Below are 16,144 nucleotides of genomic sequence, written 5' to 3'. Positions count from 1 at the left end.
TTTCATTCTTCCATGTTCCAACATTTCTTCTTCCATAATCCACTTTGTGTTTGAAGACCCTTCCTTTCCCATTCTATGAGGGGATAGGTCTGTAGCTAACCAACTCTGTTAGTTTTCCTCCATCTGAGAATGTCTTGATTTTCCCTTCATTCCTGAAGGATATTTTCATTGGATACAGATTTCTGGGTTGACAGTTCTTTTTTTTTCAGCCCTTGAAAAAACGTGTGCCTCTTCCTCTGACCTCCATGGTTTCTGATGAGAAATCCACTGTCATTCGAATTGTTTCCTTCCTGTAGGTAAGATGTTGTTTCTCTCTTGCTGCTTTCAAGATTTTTTTCTTTGTCTTTATATTTCAGAAGTTTGATTGTGATGTATTTTGGCATGGGTTTCTTTAGGTTTATCCTGTTTGGGTTTCACTCAGCTTCTTGAATTTGTAGGTTTGTCTTTTACCAATTTTGGAAAATTTTCATCCAGTATGTCTTTGAATTCATCTTTAGTTCCACCCTCTTTGTCTTATCTTTCCAGGACTCTGATGTCATGAATGGCTCATCTTTTGTCATAGTTCCGAGGTCCCTGAGGCTCTGCTCACTTTTCTCGACCTGCTTTCTCTCTGTTGTCAGACTGAGTGATTTCAATTGTCCCGTCTTCAAGTTTACTGATTCTCTCTCTGTGCCTTCCATTCTGTCGAATCCATCTAATTTCACTTACTGTATTTTTCAGTTCTAAAATTTCTGTGTGGTTCTTCTGTGTTTTCTATTTCTTTGCTAAAACTACTGAGTTTTTTTACATTTTCATGGGTTTCATATATATTTTTAATTGTCTGTTGAAGCATTTTTATGACTGGTACCTTAAAATAATAGGAATATCATCTCGGTGTCTATTGATTGTCTTTTCTCATTCAAAATGTGATTTTTCTGGTTTTTGGTTTGATGAGCGATTTTTGAATGAAACTTAGTTGGTTTTGTGATGAGTATTTGAGTCTTTCTCAAGTCTTCTGTTGTAGGTGGTCAGCTGTAATACACCTTCGTCAGGGCAAGGCTAGGGAGCAGTCTTGTTCCTGGCACATTGTTCCTTGTCCAGTTCCTGGACACCCAATGGGGTTGGACTCCCTGTTCCTGATGCCCTCTAGGTCTCCACTGCCGCCCTTCTGTCCAGGAGATGTGGGATTGCCTTGTAGCTACCCCTACTTGGCTCCCCCCAACACAGTAGCATTGACCGCATCACCTCTGGGCAGTGGTGAAAATTCTGGCTTTTCACTAGGATTCTCTCAGGCAAGTCAGGGGGACGTTGTGCTTCCATGGCCTCTGGGTGGCACTCAAAGTGCTGTTCCTTGTGTGGCCTTTACTGACAGTGAGCAGGCTGGAGTCTTGTTTCCATTGCGGGGGGGTGAAAATCCCTGTTCCCCACTTGACTCCAACACGCCCTGCATGAGCTTCGGGGCGCCTCGGCACAGGCAGGCAGGGCGGGCTGTCCACTTGCCCTCCACTCACGTGAGTGGGGTAGGCCTGCCCTCTCCGTGACATTTGTCTGGAGTGGATGATGATTGTGAGTCTCCTGTCTTGCTGAGCTGCACCTTGTCTAGTCACTAGGGAGCGCTGGCTCTTGCTGTGGGTTTTGAAAATGTGCCTGTTGGCATTTCTGCACGGCTGGCTTCTCCAGTACTAGTGATTGGCGAGGCATGAGGGAAACCCGGTAAAGAGAAGCCTGTTGCTGTGTCGACCCCTGGCCCCAGGGCCCCTGCCACCGGCCCGCCTTTTGCTGCCTCGTGTCTTCTCATGTTTGCCTGTGTTGATGTCCAGGGTTCCATGGCACAATCGGGGGAAATCCTTTTATTCCATCTTCTAGAAGCTGGAGTCTCAAGTTATTTTTGATTATATAGCGTGAGATAAGGGTTGAGGTTCTTTTTATCTGCTCCCTTGTTGGTGTCTATGTATTCCATCACTACTTGTTGAAAGGCAACCTTTCCCCATGGAATTACTTTTTCATTTCTGGAAAAATTGATTGATGTTACTTCATTTCAGGAAAAATCTCTGGGAAAACAATTTTAAATGTAGGTTATGTTGCTTCGCTATCATTTCCCAGGACCTCCAGTTATACAGGTGTGGCATCTGCTTTGCCTGTCTTCTGTGTGGCTTTCTCTCTGGTTCCTTTTCACACTCACTCTTTATTTCATTTTTTCTCCTCTTGGCTCATGTCTCTCCTCTCTCTCATACCCTTTGCTGTGATTCCTCCCTTGGGCTCCTTCTGGTTTATGAGGTAATTTTGCCTTTTTCTTTTGCTTCATTTCTCAAATGAAGATGTCTGAGAGTCCGGTGAGCTCTCATCTTCTGCCTCCCACGTGTCTATCGATTTTTAATTTGAGCTTTTGAATTGGATGTGTGGTGGTCTTTTTTAGGAGCAGTTGCTTGTTTGATTATGTTTAACTTTTGTTGGACACTTGAGTTAAAGTTTTCTTTTGCTTTGCAGGTGTGTGTGTTGATGTGTGTGTGAGTGTGTGTTGATTTAATTAGCTGAAATGTTTCCACCCTTACTGTGTGTTCTCTTCTTGTGTAGTTGGGCTCCTTTCCCTGGGGATGACTAGAGGTCACTTCCCTGGACCAGGCTGTGCCTGGTGGAGCACAGGGCCCTCTGGCGTGACTCGGCATAAGTGGTGAGCGCCCTCCCGGCCGGCCCATGATGACCGCCCAGTGGCCCTGGGCAGTGTGTCTGTGTCTGACTGTGTATCTGTGCCGCATCTAGGCCTCTGCCACATGTGTCTTTCTTCCCCCCATCACCGCCTTGTGCCTTTCCCACAGCCTTCTCTCCTCCTGAGTCACTACTTCCAGACCGTGGACTCCAGGCCCCGTCCCCAGTTGGAGCAGAGCACAGCCCCACAGGCTTCACCGTCCTCCACCCTCCTTGGGGGGCTAGCCCCTTGCAGGGTGAGCAGTGGGTGTCCCCGCCCAGGGCACTGGGCCCTGGTCTGCTCTGTAACTCGCGTGTGAGCTCAGGCCTGCACTTTTCCAGTTCCTACGGGCTGCAGGCCTGGCCTGTGGGCTGCTCTACCCTGCCCCCCCATTGTTTCATGTGCGATGTGGGGGCATTTGAATGTTGGGGCTGCCATCGTGGGGGAGCAGCCTTGGTTTGCAGCTGCAGTTATAGCCTCTGCATGTTCAAGTCCCCACACCAGCCCGCCTTCCTCTGCGCTTCCTCCTTCATGGGAAAGCTTTCTTCCCCCGAAGGCCTGTTGATTGAAACAGACGAGCAAAGTGCCGGTCGTAGGCTTTCTCTTTCCCTGCTGCACCTCTGCGTTCTGCCTTGTTAATTCCCATTCTTACTTATTGATTCTTTTATTTGTTCTTTGTCTTCATCGTCTGTTCTTGCCCCTTTGCCGGGAGGCCCCAGCCATGGCGCGCGGCTCCGCCTGCTTGTGGGCCGGAGCCTCCATGCTTCAGCCTAGGAGATACTTTGTGTGTTTGACTAGTTTTAAAATTTTGAATTCTTTTAGTTTAAATCATTTTTCCAAGTGTCATTAGGATCTCTTATTTGACCTGAGGCATTTACACCTCTGGTTTAGAATTCCAAACGGCAGCGGGTTTTGTGATTTTTTTTTCCCTCTTTGTTTAATTTTGGGAGTGTCTTTGCTGTTAGCTCACCATTCTCTCTTGGGATATGTTTTTCCTCATACCTCAGGCCATGAACACCCTCTGCCCCTAAACGAGGATTTCTAGTTTCCTCTAGCGACGTTTGACAGTCAGTCCTGTCGAGTTGCCAGTTTCTGTTACTTTCCCCCGCGGCAGTGCTCTGCCTCCTGCTGCTGCCCCAGGTCCTGGCGCCTCTGCCCCCTCGGTGTCCCCTTGGACCCTTCCTGTCATGAGGCACGTGGGGAGGAGGGATGGGTGTGGGGCGCGCTACTGCCGCCCGCCCTCACCGCTGCCCTGGCCGCACCCTGCTCAGTGGCTGCGCGTCGCGGCACTTCCTGGTGGCGACGTCCGGGCGGCCCTGGCGTTGGGGCTCACGTGCCGTGCTCGCGCCAGCCCCACCCTGCTGTCACGACGTCAGACGTAACAGCTAATGTCTGTGCTGCGCACAGACTTTATGATTCTCTCGAAAATAACGTAGGGTTGTTTTGTTTGAATCAGGACCAAACAATGGCCATGCCTGCCCGAGCTCGTCCGCGTCTCCCACTCGCTGTGGCCTGGGCTCTCCGGCGTCAAGGCCGCTGCCCTGTGGCTCCTGGCTCGTCCTCAGGGTGCCTGTCGCTGTGCACGCGGCCTCTCCACCAGGCATCCGAGGGGGACGGCTCGGCCACCCCGGCACGGGCAGCACAGGGAGCGCGGTGGCAGCAGACGCCAGTCAAGCTCCAGGAGCTTCCTGGCGGCTGCGTGGCTCGGGCCGCCTGAGCTGCATGTCTCTGAGGCCCATTGAGCCCGCGGCCGCCATGCCGGGTGGGGTCATGGGGAGGCCGGGGCCCTGGCCTATCCTCCTCCTGCGGTGCTGGCCTGACGATCACGCCAGGGAGGACCGCGAGGAAGAACACTCACCGCCAGGATGTCCCCTTCATGTTTGTTTTGCGCCAGAGGGTGCGTCTGCCCCGGCTAGTGTGACTTCTGAAGTGAGGAGTCAGCCTCAGGCGCCCCAGAAGTGGCTGTGAGACCCGGGAGCTGAGTTTCTGGCTGCTCTGTGCACCTGGGGTGCCCCACCCTGCGGGCTGTATGGTGCTCAGCTTGCTTTGCCTCTTGCCAGGGTGGCCACTTGTGCCCGGTGCCCCGCAGGGGAGGGCCTGGCCCCAGCAGAAGGGGCGGGGCCCTCCGGGGCTGCCTCACGACTTGCTCCTTGTGAGTCTGGCCCCCCCCTTCTGCTGGCCAGCGCCTCCCGGGACAGCCCGCCCCGGACAGGCCCCCCACGCAGCCGCTGCCGCCCCCAGGCGCCTGTGGGATCAGTGTGTTCTGTATTACTTCACTTACGAGCAGCCCCTTCCCAGGCCCTGAGAGCCCGTAGTGGCTGGGCGCAGGGCCCTTCACGTGTCCCGGGTCCCCGAGGCCCCCTGAGGACAGCGGGAAGGCGGGAGCCCCGTGGGAAAGCTGTGCACAGGCACGTCGCGTCTAGACAAGAGCAGGGCCCCAGCCATGGCGCCCGGACCGGGCTGGTGCCTGGAAGGCAGCAGCAGCGCCTTCAGTGGCGGTCCAGCGGCTGGGTTGCTGGGGAGCCGGTCCTGGCACCCCGGGAAGGCCCCGGCCTGCGGGCCTGCGCAGGGTCCTAAGGAGGGGCTGCGGGCCAGCGTCTGTGGTCCAAGGCTGCCCTGCCCTCCCTCCCCCTGGTCTGGGCCCTACCCAGAGGCCCCAGGGAGCCCTGCCAGGTGCCCGCTGCCTTTCGTGAGGGTGGCCTTGACCCTGGTCCCTGCAGAGGGGCTTGGGTGTCCTTGGCGCAACTGGATGGCGGGGCCAGGGCTCCTGGAGAGGCGGGCCTGGTGGCTGGTGTGGTCAGCCGCCGCCTGCCCGCCTAGGGTCCTGCCGGCCGGGACCCTGCCGCCGGGGTGTGCGGGGTGGTGTGGTGGGCTGGGTGCCCGCCTCACCCTGGGTGCCCTGCAGGCGGCCCCGTGGACCTCGAGAGCCAGGCGGAGGGGAAGAAGGAGGCGGCGGCCGACGGGGAGCCGAGGAGCGGCCCGCGCCCCATCGTGCCCTACAGCTCCATGTTTTGCCTGAGCCCCACCAACCTGTGAGTCCCGCCGGGCCCCCCGCGGCGCACCTCTGCCCGCTGGGCCCGCGCTAGCAGCACCCACAGGGGTGTGTGGGGTGGGGGGGTAAGGGTCCGCTGGCGCCTCTGCCCTGGGAGAGGTGGGCAGCGGAGGGCCGGCTAAGTGGGGGGGGGGGCGCCCGGCCGGGGTGTGGGCAGAGCGGGGGCGAGGGTGCTGCTGCCGGCCCGTGGGGCTGCACTGGGGGGGTGGAGGGAGGGCGTGGCCGCCTGGTGGGGAGAGGACCCCCGGGCAGAGTGAGGCTGCAGGGTGGAGCGCGGGCAGGGCAGGGCAGGGCTGGGCGGAGGGCAGGGGGCAGCAGCTGCGACTCCAAGGGCTGGGCCGGCCTTCGGTGGGGCCGGGAGAGGTGGCGCCCGCGGCCGTGGGGTGGGGCTGGCAGGGCAGCGTCTGTGCTCCTGTGCCCAAGGGCCTGGTGCTGACCGGCGGGTGGGCAGTCCGGGCTCCCACAGCTGTCCTCCAGGACCCTGCCTAGCCGACGTGTCCCTGCAGGCTCCGCCGCTTCTGCCATTACATCGTCACCATGCGGTACTTCGAGATGGTCATCCTCGTGGTCATCGCCCTGAGCAGCATTGCCCTGGCCGCCGAGGACCCCGTGCAGGCCGACTCGCCCAGGAACAACGTGAGTGAGGGGCAGGGTGCAGGAGGGGGTCTGGGCGGATTGTGGGCTGGGGTGCAGGAGGGAGGTGCAGTAGGGGTGCAGGCCGGGGTGCTGGCCAGGGTATAGGAGGGGTGGGGTGGGCACCCCCCTGGCTACCAGCCCCCCGCAGGAGCCGCAACTGCAGGGGCCAGCTCTGACGGCGCCCCGCCTGCGGCCCTAGGTTCTGAAGTACATGGACTACATTTTCACAGGCGTCTTCACCTTCGAGATGGTGATAAAGGTGAGTGCGAGTGGCCCGACCTCGCGGGTGGGCTGGGCCCTGGAGTGGCCGCCCCAGGCGGGCAGGGCTTGTGAGGTGGACAGGCGGGTAGCGCCGGGAGCGCCTGCCCCATCCTGATCTCCCCACTGGGCTCTGGTCTTGCTCTGCGCCCAGCCGGGCGTGGGGCTGACGGGGGCCTGAGGGGTTGGTGGCTGGGGGTGCAGTGGCCCAGGCACGTGTCTGTCTCCTGACCAGCATGGCGCCCTTGCAGGGTCTCCTGGGCCACTGTGGCCTGGCCTGCAGACGGGCGCTGAGCTGGCCTGGTGCCGAGTGCAGGGCCATCCCTGCGACGCCCTCGCTTCTCCTGGGGAGCTGGCTGGGGGGCCCAGGAGGGGAGGAAGGCCTGGTCTGGACTGGAGGTGTCTGGGTGGAGCGTGAGCTCAGCCAGGCGTGGCCGCAAGGGCTCTCTGGTTGGTGCTGCTGGAACCCAGAGGCCATGGAGGGTGCGGCCGCGGGTCCCTCCCCCGAGGCCCTGGCCTCAGGCCTGAGAGAGTCTGTCCTGCAGATGGTGGACCTGGGTCTGCTGCTGCACCCTGGGGCCTATTTCCGGGACCTGTGGAACATTCTGGACTTCATCGTGGTCAGTGGGGCCCTGGTGGCCTTCGCCTTCTCGTAAGTGCCCACAGCTACTGGGCTGGCCAAGCGGCCCTGGAGCCTCGGGGCTGTGGGGTGGGTGCGGCCTCCGGCCCTGTGTCGCCTGACGCTGGCGGCCTGGAGTGGTGGGCGGCCCTGGCTGGGCCCGCTCAGCCTCACGGTCGTCAGGATTTGGGAGTGGCTCCCCGCGCGGGGCCGGTGGCTGTGAGTGTGCCTGCGCTGGGCACGGAGGCGCCAGCCTGCCTCGCCGGGCGGGAGGACGCCAGGGCCTCATGGGGACGGGAGGCTGGGGCGCCGGGATTGCTGAGACAGGCACCCAGAAGGTGCCCTCGAGGGACGGGCCGCCCTCCTGGGCCAGGCAGTGCCCGCCCAGCCCCTCAATGACTCTCCTCTCTTTGTCTCCTGCCGCTGGACTCTCGGTAGGAGCCTCATGGGGTAACGCTGTCCCCGCCCCGCGCCACGCCGGGCGGCCATCTCATCAGCACGCTGGCCGGCTGCATGTGGCCCGGCTGCCCGGGCGGGGTGGGCTGGCGCGGAGGGCGGGGCTGCGCATGGCCAGGACCGCTGCGGGCGCGGCCTCCACCCCCGGGCTGGCTTTGAGCGGGGGAGACCCCTTTGCCAGCCTCAGGGCGGGGCTCCAGGGAGAGGAGGCGGAGGGCGAGGGCTGATAGCCCCCCACTGGCCGCCTGCCCCAGAGGCCCCTGGCTCCCCTGGGCACCCCGCTGTAGTCTCCGCGGGCGCGGCTGCAGGACGCTGTCCAGGCAGGGAGGCTGGGCCGACAGGGCTGCGCAGGCGGGTTTCAGCCCTGAAGCTTGGGTTTCGGGACGAGCCTGGGCATCCCCCGCAGTGTGGCAGCCCTGGGCGCCCGGGAGCAAGTGGGGTAGGGCCGGCCCTGACCTGGGCAGCGGCTGAGCTTCTGGGAGTGGGCCCGCAGCAAGGAGTGAGCTCACGAGACCCTTCCCTCTCTCCTGGCCTGGACCCTCGTGGTGGCCGGGCCCCTTCCTTCCCTGTGACCAGCCTCCCGGGGTGCCTTCCTGCGCCCTCCCTCAGGGGCCCCCCTCCCATCTCCGGGGCCCTGCCCCACTCCTTTCTCCTTGACTCACTCCTCTTCACGTCCCATCCCCTGTGTTGCCTGTTTTTACTGACTTTCCCTGCCCAGACCCTCCCCTCCCCCTTCTGTCACTGTGAAGTCCTCTGGGGGCGTCTGGCAGCTGAGAGGGCCACAGATGTGTCCCTCACCGCCCTCCCTGGGGTGCAGAGCAGGGGACGGTGCTGGCACTGGCGGGTGTGGCTGCTTGTGGGCATGCGCCGGTGCCCCGCTCCGGTGGCCCCTGGCCTCGGCCTGGTGGGGGTGGCGGGGAGCTGGGCGTGGCGGACGGGTGGGCTGGGAGGGAGGGGCCTTCCGTCGGCCGCGCAGGTGAGCTGGCCTGGCCAGTGGGGAGCCCCACGGCGCGGGAGCGAGCAAGGCTGGGCCAGGACAGCGCGCGCCGGGCGGGCGTGGGCAGACCCGCAGGCATCCACATGTGTGGCTCCTCCCCTAGAGGGTCCAAGGGGAAGGACATCAACACCATCAAGTCGCTGCGAGTCCTCCGCGTGCTGCGGCCCCTCAAGACCATCAAGCGGCTGCCCAAGCTCAAGGTTGGGACCCTGGCAGGCTCCGGGGGGTGCGCGTGGGGGGCTGTGGGGTAGTGCAGGGCACAGGCCTGGGTGTGTGACGGCCCGTCTGGGTCGGGGGGCAGGCCCAGGGGAGCGCCCGCCGTCCTGAGGCTCCCCTCGGGGACCAGCGGAGCTAGTGGGCTGGGCACATCCATTGAGGGGCCACAGCGGGCCCTGGGCCTCAGCGGGCGGAGCCCCTGCAGCTGCCTGCGCCCCTCACGGCTGCACCCCGCAGGCGGTGTTCGACTGCGTGGTGAACTCGCTCAAGAACGTGCTCAACATCCTCGTGGTCTATGTGCTGTTCATGTTCATATTCGCTGTCATCGCGGTGCAGCTCTTTAAGGGCAAGTTCTTCTACTGCACCGACGAGTCCAAGGAGCTGGAGCGGGACTGCAGGTGAGCCGGGCCAGGCGCGACGCGTGGATGTGCGTGTGTGCATGTGCGTGTGTGCACGCGTGTGTGCTGTGTGCACGTGGCGCGTGGGTATGTGTGTGTGCTGTGCATGTGTGTGCACATGGCTGTGCACGTGTGCTGTGGGTGTGGTGGGGTGTGCTCCAGGCACGTGTGTGGGGTGGGCAGGGCCTTCCCCGGGCTGTGCAGACCTGGCAGCGGAGCCTGGACGGTTGCTGTGCTTGCGGGCGCTGCCCGGCTGCTGCTCTCCGTGGCGGCCCCTGAGCGTGCCGGGCCCTCTCTGGCCCTTGCTGGCATGCGTGGCCCAGACAGGGCCGGTGTTCCCGCAGGGACATCGCAGGTCTTCGTCCCTTCCCCTCCGTCTTTCCGGGCGACTTTGAGGGCTCCTTTATGGTCCCACTCAGGAGCCCTTTGCCAGGTCTACGGGGCTCTGTCTGGAGGCGCCCGCCCCTTCCTTTGTCTTTCAGGACGGGAGGCCTGGCCAGTGGTGCGGTCGCCGTGTCCCTGGTGTTGGCATGGGTGCCCAGGGCGGGGCAAGATGTCCTCCTGGGCTCTCAGACATGCTTTGCCTTCTCAGTTGGGTCTGTGCGTCCCAAGAGCTGACCCGACAGGTGCTGCCCTGGGGTGGACGGGGCCCACTCGTGCTCTGGAGTGGCGTCTGTTGGCCATGTCACGTGACTGAAAGCCCCAGCCCCGGGGCGGCCCCGGGAGCCTTGGCCGTCGGCACGCAGCTTGGGTGTGGCGCACTTACCAAACTGGGCCCGTAACAGCCTCAGTGTCCGGTGTTCTGGGTGCGGCGGCCGCCACCCGTCAGTCATGCAGCCTCCCACTGTGGGACTGAGTACCGCCCTGTGGCCCTGAGTACCACCTGTGCCCCTGTGCCCGGCCCCAGCGGCTGCAGCCTCTGTGCCCCAGTGCCGGTGCCTCCTGTTCCCCAGGGCAGTGCTATCCCACCGTTGAGTCATACCCCATGGGGGTGGGCAGCGTGGAATGGGCGTCCAGGGTGGAGGGCAACAAGGCCGGAACGACCGCCCACCCGAGCTCTGAGACAAGAGCCGCCAAAAAGCCCCCAAGAGCTAAAACCAAAACCAAGGGCTGCAGCAGCACAACACCCACATAGAGGGGTCTATGGGCTGCGGCTGACCAGAGCCCGGGGCCCAACAAGGACAAGCCACCGTCCATGGCTCTCTCCTGCGCACCTGCAGGAGGTCTTGGGCTCGAGGAATGAACACCTGGGGCTTACACAGGGGCTAGGGGCTCCCTGTGGCCACAGATGGCCACACCCAGATCGCATCAGCGACGGTCGCCACTGGTCACCCAGAGTCCAGACCGCACTGGCCGGTAGGCACGGTCCTCACTGGTCCCCAGAGGCGGTGTCAGTTCGCGGCTCTGTGAGAGGCTGGAGGACACCAACAACAGGTGTCCGAGCCGCCAGGCTGGGCCCCTGGGGCCCCTTGCAGGGGGGAGAGACAGGAGGGGGCCCAGGCTGGGGATGTCTGTCCTTCGCTCTGCCAACCCTGGCTTATACCCTCTCGGGGTGTCCCGCCCACAAGTCTGATCGGACCATTTTTCAACTCTGTGGCTGACGGGTCCATTTAGCACCAATCAGCTCATAGCTCACACCTGACTGGCCCATCCCACAGTCCAGGAAGCCCACAGCTGCCTAAGGGGGCTCCGAGGCGCACCTGCCCCCACTGGCTCGTGGTGGAGCCGAGGGAGAGACGAGCGCTGCAGCTGCTGCCCTGCCCCCGAGGCCACCAGGTTCTGTGGCAGCTTGGCCTGTGGCCACGCGGCTGTGGACGTCAGTGGGCACATTTCGGGAGGCCAGGGACCCCCCTCTCGGGGACTGCCTAGAAGTGGGACTGCCGGGTCTCATGGGGTGACTGACCTGTCCATGCCGGGGCCTGCTGGGCTTGCACCCCCATGCGCTCCGGCTGACCTGTCCTCTCTGGGGTGTGCTGGGCGTGTGGGCATCTGGCTGGCTTGGGTCTTCCCATGGGCTCGCTCACCATTTGCACGATCACCAGTCTGGTCAGGTTGCTCTTTCGTTCCTGACTGCAGTAGCCCCTGCGCGCCAGACACGCCCCTCCTCACACTCTCTCTCCTTCTGTGTCGAAGGTGCACCGTGAGGCACCGAGACTTTAAACTTTGAGCAAGTCCAGTTTACCTGTTTGTTTTCTCTCGCTGCTTGCGGTTTTGATGTCCTACCTAAGAGTCCGTTGCCAGGTTGGGGGCCTGTATGTTCCCTGAAGGGTTTCGCACACAGGTCAGCCCCTGTGTTTCAGCACCGACCCGTCTTGACCTAAGTCCTGTGGGTGGAGTGGGCTGGGTCCAGCTTCATCCTTTCAGGTGTGGATGTCCAGTTGCCCCAGAGCCATGTTGGAGGGCTGGCCCTTTCTACTGTGAGTGGACAGCTCTTCTCAGGGCTTCTGTGACCCTGGGTCTCCGAGGAGCCTCTGACCGCCCCGTGTCCTGTCCCAGGGGCCAGTACCTGGACTACGAGAAGGAGGAGGTGGAGGCCCAGCCCCGGCAGTGGAAGAAGTATGACTTCCACTACGACAACGTGCTGTGGGCCCTGCTGACGCTCTTCACAGTGTCCACGGGGGAGGGCTGGCCCATGTGAGTGCCCGCCGGCATGGCGGTTGGCCTGCACGGAGGGCGGGGGGGGGGCATGCTACAGTCACTCAGCAGGGACCCCTAGGTGCCTCTGCCCCAGGCGAGCTGCCCCCGAGAGGGCTGCCTGGGAGGGGCTCGGCCAAGGGCCCTGCATGGTACCCCTGGACCCCCTTGTGGAGGGGCTGGGCTGAGCAGGCAGGCTCCCCCATGTGGGGTCCCCACACTGGATGGCAGGCCCTGCCCGTGCTGGGAGACCCCTCCTCAGGTGTGGGCTCAGTTCTCTGGGGGCCCTGCCATGCCGGGTCCTGAAGGTGGGCGGGCTGGCGTGAGCTCACTGGCGACATGTGAACAGGTGAGATGGGTGTGAGCAGGGGAGTGCGAGGTGCTGCGCTGTGTAGGCAGGACAGCCAGGGCGGGCAGAGGGGCTGAATGCCCTGCCTCTCCACCTGTCTCCGCGATGGGGTCTCCTGCGCCAGGCGGCCCCCGCCGCGTCTGGGCGCCCTGACTCGCCCCACCCCCAGGGTGCTGAAGCACTCCGTGGACGCCACCTACGAGGAGCAGGGCCCCAGCCCCGGGTACCGCATGGAGCTGTCCATCTTCTACGTGGTCTACTTCGTGGTCTTCCCCTTCTTCTTTGTCAACATCTTCGTGGCCTTGATCATCATCACCTTCCAGGAGCAGGGCGACAAGGCCATGTCGGAATGCAGCCTGGAGAAGAACGAGGTAGGGCCCTCGCCCTGTCCCTGTGCCCCTGTGGGCAGTGCGGCCCCCGGGGCCCCTCCCACCCGGTGGCCTGTCTAGGGAGGCGGCGGCCAGCCCGGTGCCTGTCCCCGCAGAGGGCCTGCATCGACTTCGCCATCAGCGCCAAGCCGCTGACGCGCTACATGCCAAGGAACAAGCAGTCCTTCCAGTACAAGGCCTGGGCTTTCGTGGTCTCACCGCCCTTCGAGTACTTCATCATGGCCATGATCGCCCTCAACACGGTGGTGCTGATGATGAAGGTGAGGGTGGGCGCCCGCTGTGGGCGGCCCTGGGGGGGGCGGGCCCAGGGGCAGGGGAGGGCCAGGGCGGGTTCGGGGCGGGCTCGGGGCGGGCCGGGGCCAGGGCTGGGCCGACCGCTGTTTCCTGCAGTTCTACGACGCGCCCTACCAGTACGAGCTGATGCTGAAGTGCCTGAACGTGGCCTTCACATCCGTGTTCTCCCTGGAGTGCGTGCTGAAGATCGTCGCCTTTGGGGCGCTGGTAGGTGCCGTTGGCCGCGGCTTCCCTCTGCCCCCTGCAGGCGCGCGCTGGTCCGGTGGCAGAGCCCGGCCGGCCCTACCGCTGCACTTCCTTCCAGAACTACTTCAGAGATGCCTGGAACGTCTTCGACTTCGTCACGGTGCTGGGGAGCATCACCGACATCCTGGTGACCGAGATCGCGGTACGCAGCGCCGCCTGCCCAGCGGGCTCCACGGCCACCCGCGCCTCCGGCCGCAGGGCTGTGGGAACGGGGTGTCTGGGTAAATGCCTCGGTGGGGAGCCGCAGCGGGGGTGGCGGCTGCTGCCTGGTGTGCGTGGTCCCCCGTGGGCTCGGCGGGTGTGTCCGCTCCACCCGGCGACTGTCCAGGCGCAGCCGCTGCAGCCACCAGGGACGCGGGGCGCCTTCTGTGGCGTCGGATGGACGCTGTGCTCACGTGCGAGTGTGCGCGTGCGTGTCTGCGTGTGCGTGCGTGTGTGTGAGTGCACGTGTGTGCATGTGAGTGTGCGTGAGTGCGAGTGTGTGTGCATGTGCGAACACAGACGGTGCCCGCGTCTGCGCTGAGGTCAGTGCTGGAAGGGCTGACAGACCCCCAGCCCGCTCGTGCCGCGGTCTGAGTCGCAAGGGTGTCCCGCCAGCCAGGCCGCAGGGCAGACCTCGCTGGCGGAGCCCTCATCTGTTTGCTGCTGTGGAAGTCGCTGGAGCCAGGAGCGGAGACCTCAGCGTCCAGTGCGGTCATTTCCCGGCAAAATCAGCCCAGAGGGGTCCTGGGAGGGGCACCCACCACTCATCCCGCTGCCGAGGACACACTGCCCTGCGGGAGAGGAGGCCGGTGGCTCCGGCTGCCTCTGTCCAGTCATAGGTGGACGTCCAGAAATGCGCTGTGAACCCGATGCCCCAACACAGGGCCAGGCCGCTGGGTGAGGAGCCAGAGTGGCCAGCTGGCCCCGTGGCCCTCAGCGCCTGGGGCACCCTGGGTCTGGCTGCCGCTGGCCATGCGTTCTCCCGAGAGCCAGCGCTGTGCCCGGGCTGGGGACGCCGGCCTGTGCCTGCCCCTCGCCAGCTGGGGTCAGTGTGGGCCCTGGGACCTGGCGCATCTCCCTCTCCCCAGACGACCTTGACTGCGGGCTGGGCTGCTGGTACAGGGTCCCGCATGTTCCCTGACTCTAAAACCCAGAGCAGCCGAGGGCACGGGCACAGCCCTCCTCCCCTGCGGAACTGGTGCTGTCGTGACGGAAGCTGGTGATGCTCTCGGGCTGTCCACTCGAGCAGCCCCCCAAAAGCTTGTGAAGCCACGCACAGAGGTGAAACCTGGAGTGTACCCGCTTTGAGCTCAGAAGGGCCAGCGATTCCGCCATCACGGTTCTCGCCCGAGTGAGCTGCAGGCCGGTGGGCGTGTGGAGCAGCAGCCTTCGGCAGCAGCAACGTCTGTGCCCAGTGCCCCCAGCGGCGCCGGGCAGTCTGCAGACGGTCAGCAAACGCCTGTCTGATAAGATGAGGAGGAAGCGTCTGGGGCTGGCAAAGGGACGGCGCTGACAGGCTGTTTTCTACCACGGTGTTGCTCTCTGTGGGGGAATCTGGAAAAATCTGAAACTAACGTGTTTCTGATTAGCTGTGAGCTCAGGTAGCGCGCTCGTGTCCCCTCCCCCCAAGAGCCGACCCCAGCCCTCGCGGACGTGCGTTCAGACCTTCAAGTTCTAGGGCCCCACTTGGTTGTTGTTCGTGTTGACCTGGGAGACGTGACAGTGACCAGGGCTCTGGGAATTAGCACTTCAAGGCTTAGGGGTGCAGCCTGTTTGAGGCGAGCCCGCGTTGCTGAGATGCCCTGGCCGCCCTGGCCGCCCTGGCCGCCCTGGCCGCCCTGGCCTCCCTCTTCCCCTTGCTGCAGCCGCCACAGCCGGTCTCCCCCCGCCGTCCGCCGCCTCCCTGGCGTGGTCACTGGCAAGACCCCTCTTGCCGGGCCGCCTCCTGCCTGGGGCCAGCGCCGCGCCCGCCGCTTCTGTGCAAGGAACATGAGGTTTGTGCGGTGGCCGCCGGAGAGGCATCGCCGGGCCCTACGGCTCCCCGGCTCTTTGTCCTGAGGGTCGGTCCGGGCCATGTTCCCCGCCGCGCCGTGCGGGTGCTGCCCGGCCCCTCCTGCAGGGGCCCTCCCGGCACTGCCCCTCGCGGGCTGGCCTCGCCCTCGGCCTATGTCTCGTGGTTTCCTCGTGTCAGGCCTTTGCCGCCTGGTGGGGTTAATCCCGGGTGTTTGATTCTTCCGGCTGCGATAGTGAATGGAGTTGATTTTCTTATTAATTTCTTTCTTCATCACTCACTTTAGGTGGATAAAATGTGACTGATTTTTTGTGTGGTTTTATGACCTGCCGCTTGCTTTGCTTTTAACGTAATAGCTTTTCGGTGAAGTCTTAGCATTTTCTACTTATGCCGGGTTGTGGAAAAGCCACGATGCATTTTTGCTTGAAAAAGAGAAAAAACACACCATGGCTTTTCTGACAACCCGGCACAGGCTTGGATCTTCCTGGTGTTCTTGACAGCTGACCTGGGCCCCAGGTATGGCCCACGGGAAGGTGGGAGCCGAGGCCTGTGCCGAGGGCCCGCCCGTTCCTGCCCCCGCACGCGCTCGGCTTCTGGTCTTTGCCCCTGGTTTGTTCTGTGGCTGCTTATACACCCCCTTTCTGACAGCCTCTGTGTCTGATGCGGTGTAGACGAGTTCTTTCAGCTCCAGCCTCTCAGCAAAGCTCCGCCGCCTTCCTTTGTCTTGGGCGATGATCTGGCATCGTCGTTCCGGGCCGCAGGCCCCTGCTGGACACGGACGCCTCTTGCCTGCAAGGTTTCCGCTGAGAAGTCTGAGGACAGTCTGACGGGGGTTCCCGTGTGGGTCGCTTTCCTTCCTCTCAGTGCCTTTACCGTTCTGTTCTCGGCCTTGGCTTCCGGCGGCATTTCTGTGTTACGTCTGGTGTGTGTGTGGATGTAATT

The 16,144-nt window shown here is 62.9% G+C and overlaps 1 protein-coding gene across 2 annotated transcripts in view; it reads left to right on the top strand.

Annotated features, from left to right (window-relative positions):
• Positions 1-16,144, top strand: part of CACNA1B (calcium voltage-gated channel subunit alpha1 B) — a gene marked incomplete at both ends in the record, with an annotated part of 88,087 nt that overhangs the window by 52,849 nt on the left and 19,094 nt on the right. For both annotated transcript variants that reach the window (XM_084259720.1, XM_084259721.1), the window contains 11 exons: positions 5,571-5,697; positions 6,224-6,353; positions 6,553-6,612; positions 7,157-7,263; positions 8,787-8,883; positions 9,137-9,297; positions 11,794-11,931; positions 12,450-12,651; positions 12,765-12,929; positions 13,060-13,170; positions 13,268-13,351. In XM_084259720.1, coding sequence (XP_084115846.1) covers positions 5,571-5,697; positions 6,224-6,353; positions 6,553-6,612; positions 7,157-7,263; positions 8,787-8,883; positions 9,137-9,297; positions 11,794-11,931; positions 12,450-12,651; positions 12,765-12,929; positions 13,060-13,170; positions 13,268-13,351 — 1,382 coding nt within the window. The remainder of the gene's footprint in view (positions 1-5,570; positions 5,698-6,223; positions 6,354-6,552; positions 6,613-7,156; positions 7,264-8,786; positions 8,884-9,136; positions 9,298-11,793; positions 11,932-12,449; positions 12,652-12,764; positions 12,930-13,059; positions 13,171-13,267; positions 13,352-16,144) is intronic.

This window comes from Talpa europaea, assembly GCF_964194135.1.
Source record: "Talpa europaea genome assembly, contig: HAP1_SCAFFOLD_60, whole genome shotgun sequence".
Lineage (NCBI taxonomy): Eukaryota > Metazoa > Chordata > Mammalia > Eulipotyphla > Talpidae > Talpa > Talpa europaea.
The sequence above is the reverse complement of the archived record's forward strand: the minus strand, read 5'-3'. Positions and strand labels throughout refer to the sequence as shown.